The following is a 14,662-nucleotide window of genomic DNA, read 5'->3' on the forward strand; positions in this document are numbered from 1 at the left end:
GATGAAACATTGTTGGACTAAATGGCGTTGACCAGTAAGTCGGTCAAGTTGGTTGACTTTAGGGTATGCTAGATTGCGATCTAGAAGAAAGTAATCTATGTTGTCATTATTATTGACAATTATAGCTCTACAAGTTTAGTGCTATTGTGCTGGCATGCATGAGAGGTAGGGCCATTGGTAGCCAAGCTACGTCATTGTGCCAAAACCAATGACATCGGTTCGATGAAATATGTAATTGTTGTTGTTATTATTATTCGTATTGCTTTCTCTAGGCAATCGATAATTGTTCATAGTGAGTGTTAGCTTTTGATAGCTTATAAGGTCACTTGCTCATTTCACTGAAGATGGTTAGGCTCCATCTAATGCCATTATTTGTCGGGTCGCTTGCTCCTTGGATTGGAGGGAGGAAAGAACTTATCGCCCTTGGTGTTTAAGGGGTTGAACCACTAGTAGAGAGAGTGAAGTTTAGATCGCAAGCAGAGATTAGACCTATATATAAATTTCTCTTGCATCTACGAGTAATTAATACAAGTGATTAGTGAAAGCTTATATTGCTAAATTGTTTCTAAGCTTATCAAGCTCAATAGATTACTTAGCTTATATAAAATTATTTTAATTTATCAAAATAGTTTGAACATCAGTGATTTTAATTAAGTTTAAATAGTTTTAATCAAGGTAAAGAATATTTTAATATAATAAAATTTTATGTGTAATAACGTTGATTAAATTGAGACAATTATGATCATACCTATACCTATAGATGGTGTAACAACTACATTGTAATTATTATAATAACTATTAAGAAGAGTATTTTAATGAAAAATATGATATGGATTATTTTTTTAAAAAATATAGAAGTATCCTTTTTGACAAGTTAATCAGGAATATCCTTTTTATTTTGCCCATTGTTGAAATTTTATTTCATGGAAAAAAAAGATTGCTCATCCATTCCGTTGTTTAAACTAATAGAGGATGAACTACTAACTTTCCTTACGTGGAATATTTAATTTGAACAATTTGTTCTCCGTTCAAATCGGACGGAACAAATATTCCTTTCTTCCTCACATGTTTTTTTTTCTCGTGCTCACAACGGCAAGAGGTAGCCTCATGCGGCCACGTGACCGCTCGGCGATCTAACAACTGAGGGTCGTCATACACAATCGCCTCACAAGATCCTACACAGGCGATCCTGTGTGGCCGCCTTACACGACCCTACTATGACAGTCCTGTCGCAATTGCCTTCTCAATTGTTCGGCACATGCGCTCACACGGTCCTACCGTAGTCAATGTTGAGAATATAATTAAAATTCTATACTATCATAAAAATTATGAGTTTGAAAATATAAAGATATCTGAATTAAAATGAAATATTTTGGATAGAGTTTAAAAATAAATTTATGAATTGTTTAGATTTAAAGTTGATAATATCATATCATTATAAAATATGTAAATTCTTTTAATTCTAACAAAATAGTATCAGAGTCATGGTTCAAACCGGATGCCATGTGGAACTGTCTTGAACGAAGTTGAGGGGTGGCTTAAAGAAAATCAAGATAATCGGATGCTTGGGAGGTCCGGAGCAGATCAAAAGTGATCAGATGCTTATGAGGAGATTCAGAACAGATCAAGAGTAACTATATGCTTGTGAGGAGACCCCGAGTAAATTAAGAGTGATCGGATGCTTACGGAGAGACTCGAAGCATGTCAAGAATAATCGGATACTTGCGGAGAGGTCAAGTCGAAATGAGTCGAGAATCATCCAAGAGACCAGAGCAGTAGCTTGACCACTATGACCCAAATCCAAACCGTAAGGGTGCGTTTGGTTCAGGGTTATTCTTGATAACCTTGGTTATCCATCCAAGGTTATCAACAAAAACCTTGTTTGGTTTAGGTATTCGATAATTCCCGAGTAATGTTTCATGCCCGACACATCAGCAAAAGGGTCATGCAGCCCGGAATCGGAAAACCTCAGAAAACTAAGGGTGCGTTTGGTACGCGCATTTTCCATTTTCATTTTCTGGAAAACGTGCGTTTTCTGAAAAACGGTGTTTGGTTTGCGTTTTCCGCGCGCGTTTTCTAAAAAATTGGCTATCGTTTTCTAGAAAAACAGAGAATGACAAAAAGTCATTTTCTGTTTTCTAGAAAACGCGCGTTTTCTAGAAAATAAAAATGAAACCAAACGCACCCTAAGGTTTTCCTTGATTCCGGGGTTAACGATTTTTTTTTACCAAAAATACCCTCCGATAAGAAAAAATGTAAAAAAATATTAAAAAATAAAAAAATGTTTAAAAATTTTTAAAATTTATTTTTAAAAAATAAATAAATATTTTTTTAAAAAATAAAATATAAAAAATTTTAAAAAGTTGAAAAATTTTAAAAATAATTTTTTAAAAAATTTTAATTTTTTAAAAAAATTTAATTTTTTTAAAAAAATAAAAAATTTTAAAAATAAAAAAAATTATAAAAAAATTTAAAATTAAAAAAATGTAAAAAAAATAAAAATATATATATAAAAACATTAAAAAATAAAAAAACACATTAAAAAGTAAAAAAATATATAGGAAAAAGAAAAGTAAAAAAACATAAAATAATAAATAATAATAATAATAATATTATTATTATTATTATTATTATTATTATTATTATTATGTATAGTTGGTTTTGTAACTGAGGGTAATACGGTAAAATATTAAACTAGGGTATTCATTAAAACATTTAAACAAACAAGTTTTTGTTGCATTACCTAGGTTGAACCAAACAACATTTGGTTATGTGTTTATTCCCCATAACCTTGGTTATGTGATTACCTGGTAATCACATAACCAAGGTTATACACGATAACTTGAACCAAACATACCCTAAAAGTAATGGTGACCCTCCATTTGAGAGAAAGATTGTTGGGAATACAATTAAAGTCTCATATTGAAATGATATTGAAATGATCATATGTTTAAAAAGATTAAGATATCTTTATTAAAATGAAACTTTTTGAATAAAATCTAAAAATAAATCCATAAGAATTTAAGTTTAAAGTATATAATGTCATACTAATATATGGAGATATATAAACTATTTTAGTTTCAACAGTCAATAAATAAATAGAGTGAGATCTTGACCCACCATTCCATTGGACATACAGGAAGCCTCTAGGCCGGCAATCCACTGAATTTCTTGACGAAATCATCACTTCAATTCATCCATTAAGATATAAGGCCGGCAAGATGACCTAAACAATTCGATCACCTTCCTTTTTCTTCTATTCCTATCCCATCATTTTGGGCTAGGATCCTAACTTTATTAGAACTTGCAACTTTTAATATATTTGAGGAAACTTGAAATTGTAGTTTGACCCTTTTCCCCTGATGTAGATAGGGATTTGAGGGTTAGAATCGACCGGTATCAAACATTAGGCGAGGCGAGACCAGATGTTAGGTGAAGAAGGCAAACAGCTAAGAATTTAGATTCTTAGAAAGGTTGTCTTTAGTGAACAACAACACTATAGGAACCACTTATGTGAGTTAAGTGCTTGGCCTTGTGGCAATTGGGCACAGTCGATGGTTGCTTAGAGCATAATCTCGTAATTTTTTTCCCCTCCTTGCTTCCTTTCGCCTTCGATCAAGAAGCATCCCATTTTTCAATTAAGGCAAAGATTAAAAGGACACACCTTATTTTTTTATCGTTGATAAAAGAGGGCTCCTCAATTTAAAAATATATATATATATCAAAACAACACTATCTCATTTTTCATTTCAAAAAAATCTTTGTTCTAGTATTTTTATAATAAAATTTGACCAAAACTACTATAATGCAATGCAAAATTGTTACTCTACACGAGAGATATTGACATACCAAAATATCATATATTTTTTATAATTAGGTTAGAATCCCTTTGGTTAAATTCACTTCAATACTATTATAGCAAACTTGGTTCAAAACTATTATAACATATAACAATTTGTTCGAAATATTATGAGTAATAGTTTAGATCAAAATTATTATAAAAATATCTTTTTAAATAAAATTTTAGATAAGTAAATAACTTTTTAAATATTTTTTAAAAATTAAGACGCTAATAAAAAACATCTGATCCATAAGTTATCTAATGTCTAGATTCACTTGGTATTTATCTTCTAGATGTGACTAATCCAAGAATCTATATAGTAGACAAATTTCACTATGAAAATCATCTTTTCTCGGAAACAATCCAAAGATGAAGAAACCTCGTACAAGCTCACAGCAAGAAAAATATAACAAGAACAAAGAAATGAATACACAAATATAATGAGAACCTTGCTTGCTTTTATTTTGTTTGGAAATACCTCTTGTAGACTCAGAGTGTAGCAACACTTCGCCCTGAATCATCCAAGAACTAGTAGTGAAGTGTGGAAAAGAAGAAGTGATTATGATCCTTATGAAAACATCTTTTATCCGTGATCTAGAGTTTCTAATTGATTGATTTTACTTATAATCGATTGACACATCAGATTTATTCATTCAAACCTCACAATGGTTTTTTTTTCTTCTCGCAATTGATTACCTAATTTATTACGCAGCTTCAATCGATCATCTGATCAATTCAGAAGTTCACTGTTCGCTCACGAGCTCTCCCAATCGATTACGCATCTATTGATCTTACTTCTAATCGATTGTCACATCAGATTTATTCATTCAAACCCCACAATGACTCTTTTATGCTCCCAATCGATTACCTAATTTATTACGTAGCTTCAATTGATCGCCTGATTGATTTAGAAGCTCATTGTTCGCTCACGAACTCTCTCAATCGATTACCTAATCAATTACGCAACTTCGATCGATCACCTGATCGATTCAGAAGCTCATTGTGTTGGTTGCTACTCGGAAAGCCTATAGGTTCCACTGTACAAAAATTTTGTACAAAGGTCTGAACCTTTTCCTAGCTACCATGTGTTCTTTTAAATTAAATTTTGGATCTCCTGCGGAACTTAACACGTTTGATCCAAAACTTAATCTATTTGTTCTTTTAGGTTTTGACTTGGATCTCCTGCGGAACTTAACACGTTCGACCCAAGTCTCCTTAAGTTATTAATTCCATTAAATATCAATTTCCATAAAAGGTTCCCAGTACTGACGTGGCGAGGCACATGGCCTTCTTGGATATGGGAGCAACCACCACCGACTAGACAAAACCTTTAATAGAAAGCTAATATTTAATTTCCTAAAATAACTTTAGGTTAACCAAAGAGAACAATCAAATCACAAGGAAAAGAAAGAAACAAAAGAACACAACTTCGAAAAACCATATTCGAAATACTAGAACGTAAGCCTCTTGTATTTGGTATTATTTTCATAAATAACTAGCATGATGCGGAAATAGAAATTACTAGTTATACCTTGTAGAAAAACCTCTTGATCTTCTACCGTATTCCTCTTCTAACCTCGGACGTTGTGTGGGCAACGATCTTCCAAGATGAGAAACCACCAACCACCTTCTTCTCCTCCAAGCAAGGTTCGGCCACAAAGGGAAACTTCACCAAGGAGGAAAAACAAAATACTAACCAAGCTCCAAGAGATGCTAGCTTTCTCTCCTTCTTCTCCGAGTAGTATCCGGCCACCACAAGAACTCCAAGGGAGAGGGAGAGGGAGAGGTTCGGCCACCACAAGAGGAAGAGAGGGAGAGGGTAATGGCCGGCCACAACACCAAGGAAAGAGGGAGAGAAAACAATAGAGGTTGTGTCTTGTGAAGGCACCCTCACCCCTTCTTTTATATTCCTTGGCCTAGGCAAATTAGGAAATAAATTTTCCTTAATTTCCTTGACATGATTTAATTGAGAGAAATAAAATAAAATTTCCCCAATTAATTTGTGATGGCCGGCCACATCATTGGAAGGCAAATAGGACAAGTTTCAATCAACAATTAAAACTTCCTAATTTGTTTCCGGAAATTTTAAAAAATAAAATTTCTCTTTAAAATCTCTTCATGGTTAATAAAAGGAAATATCTATAATTTTAATTTTATTAACATGTGAATAATTTTAAAGAGAAAATAAAACATCTCTCCAATCTACAAATAAGGAAAGAGATCTAATCTCTTTCTTTAATCTTTTGTAGATCTTTTATAAGAGAGATATTTTAATTTTAATTCTCTTTAAAATATATCTTCCACATAATAATAAAAATTAAAATTAAATTTCTTTTTATTTTTATTTGGCCGGCCCTACTAGCTTGGGTTCAAGCTAGGGCCGACCACCCAACTTGATTCCCAAGCTAGCTTGGCCGGCCCCCTTTGGGTGGGTGTAGAAGGTGGGTATAGGTGGGTATAGGTGGGTATAGTACTCTATAAATAAGAGGCTACGATAGGGACCGAGAGGAGGAATTGGTTTTGGTCTCCCGATAAAATTAAGCATCCCGTGTTCGCCCCGAACACACAACTTAATTTTATCAATGATAATTCATTCCACTAGAGAACTATCATTGAACTACCGCACCAATCCCAAATTACATTTTTGGGCTCCTTCTTATTATGAGTGTGTTAGTCTCCCTGTGTTTAAGATATCGAATGTCCACTAATTAAGTGAGTTACTGACAACTCATTTAATTAATATCTAAGTCCAAGAGTAGTACCACTCAACCTTATTATCATGTCGGACTAAGTCCACCTGCAGGGTTTAACATGACAATCTTTATGAGCTCCTCTTGAGGACATTATCAACCTAGTATCACTAGGACACGGTTTCCTTCTATAATCAACAACACACACTATGAGTGATACCATTTCCCAATTTATCGGGTTTATTGATTCATCGAACTAAATCTCACCCATTGATAAATTAAAGAAATAAATATCAAACATATGTGCTTGTTATTATATTAGGATTAAGAGCACACACTTCCATAATAACTGAGGTCTTTGTTCCTTTATAAAGTCAGTATAAAAGGAACGACCTCAAATGGTCCTACTCAATACACTCTGAGTGTACTAGTGTAATTATATAGTCAAGATAAACTAATACCTAATTACACTACGACTTTCTAATGGTTTGTTCCTTTCCATTCTGGTCGTGAGCTACTGTTTATAATTTATAAGGTACCGATAACATCATCTTCTGTATGTGACACCACATACTATGTTATCTACAATATAAATTAAATGAACAACTACAAACAAATGTAGATAATTAGACCAAATGTGATTCTTTATTCATAATGAATGTTTACAAAGCTTAGGCTCTCAGTATACACTCCAACACATTGTTCACTGACGAAATCTCCCAATTGATTGGGGAAGATTTTGATCGATTACCCAATCGATCAAAACACTTTCTATATTATGCTTCGTGAACCAATCAATTACTAGATCGATTGACCCCTCCAATCGATTATCTAATCAATTGATAAGTAGTAAAATGTGTAGAGCTCTAAATTGTCTTTGTTTCTCATTCAAAATCACCTCATTTGAATATTCGAGTCAAGAGTAATGGCCTTTGGAAGTTTGCTATGTCGGAACTACCTTGTTTCATGCCAACTCCCTTTTGGACTTATGAGCATCAAATGTCTGGTCAACCTTTGACTCACTTGGACTTTTTTTTTGCCAACTTCCTATTGAACTTCCTGTTGGATCGTGACGCACGTGAGAGAAGGGGGGGGGTGAATCACGTGGTTTTTTAAAACTTGTTTTCTTTTAAAATTTAAAAACAGAGTACGCAGCGAAAAATGAAAAACCAAGACATAAGAAAACACAAGCGGTTTTTACTTGGTTCGGAGCCTTCGGCGACTCCTACTCCAAGGCCCAGTTCCCGCGGATCTATCGATGGACAATCCACTAAAACCCTCTTCCAATACCCCCGGAAGAGAGAATCGAGTACAAAAATATTAGGCCAAGTGCAACACACTGCACTTGCCCTTTTTATAGTAATTAAGTACAAAAAATTACCAACACTCTTATAGATCGAAATGAGAGCTCTTCTTGTGTTGATGCTTGTTTGATGGGTGCGATCAGAACTCCTCGGATCAGTCGTCAAGCTCAGCAGCTTTGTAGTAGAGTTGTAACAACAATCGAGAGCAGTCGGAGGCTTGAATGAACGCGCAGTAGCTCGAATGTAGTTGTTGTTCCAATGCCTCCTCGAATCTGCCTTATAAAAGGCTTGAAGCATGGAAGGCGCCTCCAATGAGGCAAAATCAATCCCGAAGTGATCGGTGCTTATCCAAAATTTCGACCAAATTTCATCCAATGGAAGGCGCTTTCCATAACCATGGAAGACGCCTTCTATGAACAGTACCAAGACGCTTTCCATAGCCATGGAAGGCACCTTCGGGTACTGTTCATCTGAAGGCAGCTTTGTTTCTTTGCTTGCTTTCTTGCTCTGCAACAAATGTGTTAGTCCAAAATACCCTGCAAGACAAGTGTTAGCACAATATAAAAAATAGAACAATTAGTTCTTATCCTCCTATGACCAGAAACTAGTCAAGGTCTCAGTTTAAGGATCTCAAATGGACCTAAATTGGACTGACGCCTACTATCCCTCAATTGGGATGTGTCCTCACAATGACTCTCCTCTAGTGGCTTACCTTTACTTACCTTTTGCCAAACATCCGGTCAACCCATCGACCAGCCTAGACTTCATGCCAGCTATCCGGTCAACTCATCAACCTATCTAAACTACGTCTCAGTTATCCGGTCGGCTCGTAAACTTAGCTGGACTTTGTGCCAGCTATCTGGTCAGCTCGTCGACCTAGCTGGGCTTCACACCAACTATCCGGTCGGTTGTCCAACTAGCTGGATTTCTCCTGCACGCTCAATTAAATTGTTAGATCACAACAAAACTAACTTAACTACTTTGTCATTCATCAAAACATGAGTTAGATCATTAGTGCTAACCGCACCAACACTTTCGATCACCAAGTGTGATCATTCTTGACCTACTTAGATTTTTCTTTTGCCTAACCTCAGTTAGAACTTTTTCTTTTCTCAATGTACGATCCGCCTTAATCCACTTGAACTTTTCTTTGCCTAACCACAATTAGAACTTTACCTTTGTCACTGTGCGTTCCTCCTTGACCTACTTGGACTTTCCATTGCCTAACCTCAGTTAGAACTTTCCTTTGTCAACGTGCAATCCTCCTTGACCCACTTGGACTTTTCTTTGCCTACCATAGTTAGGAATTTTCTTTGTCAATGTGCAATCCTCCTTGACCCACTTGGACTTATCTTTGCCTACCATAGTTAGGAATTTTCTTTGTCAACGTGCAATCCTCTTTGATCCACTTGAACTTCTTTTTGCGTAACCACAGTTAGGGCTTTCCAATCAAGTATCCAGTCCTCCATAACCTACTTGATTTCTCTCTCATATATTGTCAAGTATTCGATCAACCTTAATTTACTTGACCTCTTCTTCACATATTGTCCAAACATCGAAACTCAAACTCAAATCTACTCGAGGTTGGTCAAACTGGTCAATCTTGATCCGAGAATAATTATACCAATAATCTCCCAATAAAAATGATAATAATATCCAACATTTATTTCATGAAAAAATAGAGACATTATAGTAAAAATCGTCACAAGTTCTGAATTAAATAAAAGTAAAGTATTAGCATTTACTTTTATTTTTATTCTCGCTACGTTTACTTCAACTATTTTATTCTCGCTATTCACCATCTCTATCATTTTCGATCAACTAATATTTATATGGAATCAATATTTGCCATTTCTATTTTTCCCGTTGATGGTTAATCTCACAAGACATGCCAATTGTCGATCGGTGCCTTGACAGGTTTCTTAAAGTATTGAATGGTAGAAAAAGCATGATATGATTATACACTATAATCCTTTTAGTTGTTTACCTATTATAAACTAACAGAGGATGAACTAACTTTCTTTATGCGAAATATTTTATTTAAACATTTTTTTAATCCGTCCAAATTGAACGAACAAACATTCCTTCCTCCCTCACTTTTTTTTTTCTCTTGCTTACAACGGCGAGAGGTAGCCTCGCGCAGCCGCCGTGAAGGTGGTCCAACATGATCGCCTCGCACGACCCTATGCCGGCGATACTGTGTGGCCGCCTCGTGCAACCTTACTGTGGCGGCCCCTGCACGGCCTCTGCAATTGCCCTGCACAGTCCGCTTCACATGGCCCTACCGTGGTCGTGAGTTCGATTGCGTATTTTTTCTTTTTCTCTATAATTCCTTTCCTTCTTCCTCGTTTCACACCTCGGAGTAAACACCTAAAAGAATACTCTAATATATATATAAATAAATGGGGATATGGAGTTCTTGACCCACCATTGCATTAGATGGACATATAAGAAGACTCAAGGCCGGCAATCTACTTAATTTCTTGACGAAATCATCACTTAAATTCATTCGTTGAGATATAAGGCCGGCAAGATGACCTAAACAATACGATCACCTTCCTTTTTTTTTTCTACTCCTATTCCATCATTTTGGACTAGGTTCATAAGTTTATTAGCACTTGCAACTTTTAATTTATTTGAGGAAACTTGAAATTGTAGTTTGACACTTCGCCCTTGATGTAGATAGGGATTTGAGGGAGAATCCATCGATATCAAACATTAGGCGAGACGAGACCAAATGTTAGGCGAAGAAGGCAAACAAGTAAGAATTTAGATTCTTAGCTAGAAAGGTTGTCTTTAGTGAACAATAACACTGTATATATGTGAGTTAAGTGCTTGGCCTTGTGGCAATTGAGCACGGTTGACGATTGCTTAGAGCTAGCATAATCTCCTAAATTTTTTCCCTCCTTGCTTCCTTTCGCCTTGGATCAAGTAGCATCCCATTTTTCAATCAAGGCAAAGATTAAAAGGGTGTACCTTATTTTTGTCATCAATAAAAGAGGGCACCTCAAATTTTTTATCAAAACAACAGTATCTCATTTTTCATTTCAAAAATATGTTTGTTCTAGTATTTTTAAAATAAAATTTTATCAAAACTACTATAATGCAATGCAAAATTGCTACCATACGCAAGAGATATTGATATACCAAAATATCATCTTTGTTTTTTATAATTAGGTTAGAATCCCTTTATCTTGGTTAGGTTAAATTCACTTCAATACTATTATAGCAAACTTTGTTCAAAACTATTACAACATATACCAATTTGTTCAAAATACTATATAAAAATTTGTTATACAAATATCTTTTAAATAAAAAAAAAATAGATAGGTAAAGAACTTTTTAAAAAATGAAGACGCTGATAAAAGGTATCCTGATCAACAAGTCGTCTAATCTCTAGGTAAATCCTAAAAGAATAATCTATCACTAGGTAAAGCCTAAAAGTCGTTTATGAATTAAAAAAAAAATCTTTTTTTCTAAAAAAAAATTAAAAAAATCTCTCTTTTCAAAAGATACAATTGTTAAGCTTTAATTTCTACTAAAACGGCGGCCAAGAGAAAGAGACAAAGCCATTGACGACCACCTCCATCTCTTTAACTCCTCTCCCTCTCTCCCCTTCTCCTCTCCACACCATCCTTCTCCCACTTCGTACCATGGCCCAAACCCGACCGACGGCTCCCCGCCACCACCATCATCTGTCGGAGACCAGCAAATCGCCGGAAGACGCCGCCAAGAACCAGAGCACCGCCACTACTACTCGCTCCTTCGGCTGCACCTTCTGCCGGCGAGGCTTCTCCAGCGCGCAGGCCCTCGGCGGCCACATGAACGTGCACCGCAAGGACAAGGCCAAGCTCAAGCCCCCTCCTCACTTCCCCTCCCTCCTCCTCTCCGGCGCCGCCGCCGCCGCCGAGTCACCGTCGCCGTACCTTCTCGAGCATCGCCGGCTGCTGCTTTCCGGTCATGGGCCGAGGCGACTCGGCGAGGGGGAAGCGGAGGTAGATCTCGAGCTCCGGCTGGGCCGATCCGGAAGTTAACGACGAGGACAAAATTAGAAAGCGCCGCCAAGTGTAGTTTTTTCCTTTAGCGGCAACATATCTATAGATTTGGTTCTTGTTCATAGATTTGATTTTCTGTATTTTAATTTAATGGGTTTTACTATGAACAAGAAAAAGATTGGGAAGCTTTATAAGTTTTAGTTGGATTTGATTATAATAATTTTTTAAATATATTTATTTATTCATCACTTTATTTACTTAAATATAAATAATGATATATATAAATGGAATAAAAAAATAATTATTGTTATTGTATCAATTTATTCATAAAATTTTATATATTCGTATAATATGTTTTGGCCAGTTAGGCCAAATTATATGTATTAACTGTAGAAGCTAGATATAAGTTTTATTAGGTTTCATCCAAATTAATTTTGAAATCAACTTATTAGCTTATTAATTTTGAATTATTTAGGATATTTTATAATGGAATAGGATATTGTATTTACTAACTAATTATAAGGTTTCAATGAAAATGACTCGAAAAAAAATATTTTGATATAAGTATCTGGGTTAAATCATTTTTTTCACCTAGGAAAAAATAGCTCAATTAGGTAAAACCGAAAGTCACATTTCAACTATAAACAAACTTGCCCAGTGTTTTCTTTTCCAAAATGGACCAATAATTTTGGGTTATTGACTTATTTTGAATTGTTTAAGATATTTTAGGAGATTAATAATCAAAATTGATGTAGTGGAAATCGATTGACAAGTAGATGCTAAAATGATGTTGTTGATGAGATGATTTGTATTATGATCTAACCGTAATAGTATGGCCACTAGAGGAAATGCCAAAGGTGACAAAATTTTCTAATGCTTAAGTTACTAGATCGTGACCATGATCTTCAGATAAATAAAAATTATTTTGACTACTTTAGTCGTTTTCTACTATTAATCCCACATTAATTGCTATTTAATTATGACGCTTTCAACTATCCAATCATTACTAATCTAAAGATAACGATTACAGAGGTCCTTGTTAGAATCATGAACATAAAGAAGAGCTTTTTATTTATATATATCAAAGTTTGACATCCTGTACCTTCTTTTCCTGCATACTTATAAATAGTGTAAATCCGAGCATATGGAAGTCTATCCAAGCACCCTGATTGATAAAAGTGAATTGAGACATCCAGATGGGCTTCCGAACACCCATACGAACGGGCTTCCGAATGTTGAGACGAGCGAATTTGTACTCAGTCACTCATGAGTGTGTAAGATAAGAATGTACAGAATAAATTGTCTATATATATAAAGAGTATTTAGCCTGTGGTTTTCGAAATGTGGTTTGGTACACTGCATCCCTTGTGGGTGTTGGTGCAATATCCCTTAGGTCAAGGTTGACTGAGTTGACCAAGCTTGAGTCTTGGTCATAGTTTCGATGTTTGACAATACATGTAGACACATGGACAATACATGTGCAGTTGTTCATATGGGGAGATTCTGATCAGGGACTGATCAGTATGAATGAAGAAGAGTCAAGTAGATCAAAAGTGACCGGATACCTGACTGGAAAGTCCTAGTGAGTGAAGCTAGGCAGAAGGAAATCCCGGTGAGTGAAGCCAGGTGAAAGTCCTAGTGAGTGAAGTTAGGCAGATGGAAAGTCCTAGTGAGTGAAGCTAGGCAGAAGGAAATCCTGGTGAGTGAAGTCAGGTGAAAGTCCCAGTGAGTGAAGCTAGGCAGATAGAAAGTCCTAGTGAGTGAAGCTAGGCAGAATGGAAATCCTGGTGAGTGAAGCCAGGCAAGGGAAAATCCAGATTGATCAAGGATAATCGGACATTTGGTGTTGGGAAGTCCAAGTAGGTCAAGGGAGTGACCGGATACTTGGCACGAAGAGAAAAGTCCAAGTGGGTCAAAGGGATTGACCGGACACTCGGTGGGAAGTCCTAGCAGGTCAAAGGAGTGACCAGATGCTAGGCATGATGTACCAACAGGTCAAGGTTGACCGGATGTTGGTTTGAGAGGCTTGGGACTTGGTTTTGGGCAAAAATCAAGAGCTGGATCGATCAGTGGATCGATCCAGGCCTTTCCCAGCGAACAGAGAGCCTCTGGATCGATCAGTGGATCGATCCAGAGGTCCCAATCGATCAGTGGATCGATTGAGACGCTGCTGCTTCGCGTGATAAGCGCTGGATCAATCCATGGATCGATCCAGGCGTTTTTCCAGAGCACAGAGGCGCTCTAGATCGATCCGTGGATCGATCCAAAGCCTCCCCGATCGATTGGGAATAATCGAATCGATCGGGATCCGACCGTTGCGTCGTATTTGAGCCGCAGGCGAGCGTTGTCTTCGGCATCTCTTCACCAATTCATTTCAGACCTTCACCAGCTTCTCCACAGCTCTTCTCAAGCTCGAGATCGCCAGTTCTTGAAGGCTCTTGGAGGTTCTTCCAAGTCAAGAGGTGGATCAAAGCAAGAAGAAGAAACTAGGGTTAGGGTTTTTGCTCTCATTGTAAGCTTGTATTTCATTACCTTTCCCTTTCTTCTTGTATTGAGTCTTGTAGGGCTTCTCCGCCCTTGGTAGTTACCATAAAGGAGAGTTTTATTAGTGGAGGGTGTGTGTGTAGGTGTGGATCCTTGGACTAGTCACCTCTTGTGTGGTGGATACCAAGTAAACCAACCTTGTTAACATTGTGTGGTTTGTTTCTGTATTTTTCGCTGCACATCTTGAAGAAACAAGCAACGACGAGCATCTAGCACGCGACGAGCTATTCACCCCCCTCTAGCTACTTCTCGGTCCCAACAAGTGGTATCAGAGCGAGGCCGCTCTTC

The 14,662-nt window shown here is 36.5% G+C and overlaps 1 protein-coding gene across 1 annotated transcript; it reads left to right on the plus strand.

The window, feature by feature from the left end:
• The first annotated feature begins 11,488 nt into the window (after positions 1–11,488).
• Positions 11,489–11,869, plus strand: LOC121978584 (zinc finger protein 1-like). Its single transcript, XM_042530912.1, has one exon. The coding sequence runs from the start codon at positions 11,489–11,491 to the stop codon at positions 11,867–11,869; it is 381 nt and encodes a 126-aa protein (XP_042386846.1).
• Positions 11,870–14,662: the final 2,793 nt, after the last annotated feature.

The sequence above is a fragment of the Zingiber officinale genome, chromosome 4B, assembly GCF_018446385.1.
Source record: "Zingiber officinale cultivar Zhangliang chromosome 4B, Zo_v1.1, whole genome shotgun sequence".
Lineage (NCBI taxonomy): Eukaryota > Viridiplantae > Streptophyta > Magnoliopsida > Zingiberales > Zingiberaceae > Zingiber > Zingiber officinale.

Excerpts from the sequence above, each read along its gene's own strand:
- LOC121978584 (XM_042530912.1), top strand. The coding sequence starts at position 11,489 with ATGGCCCAAACCCGACCGACGGCTCCCCGCCACCACCATCATCTGTCG.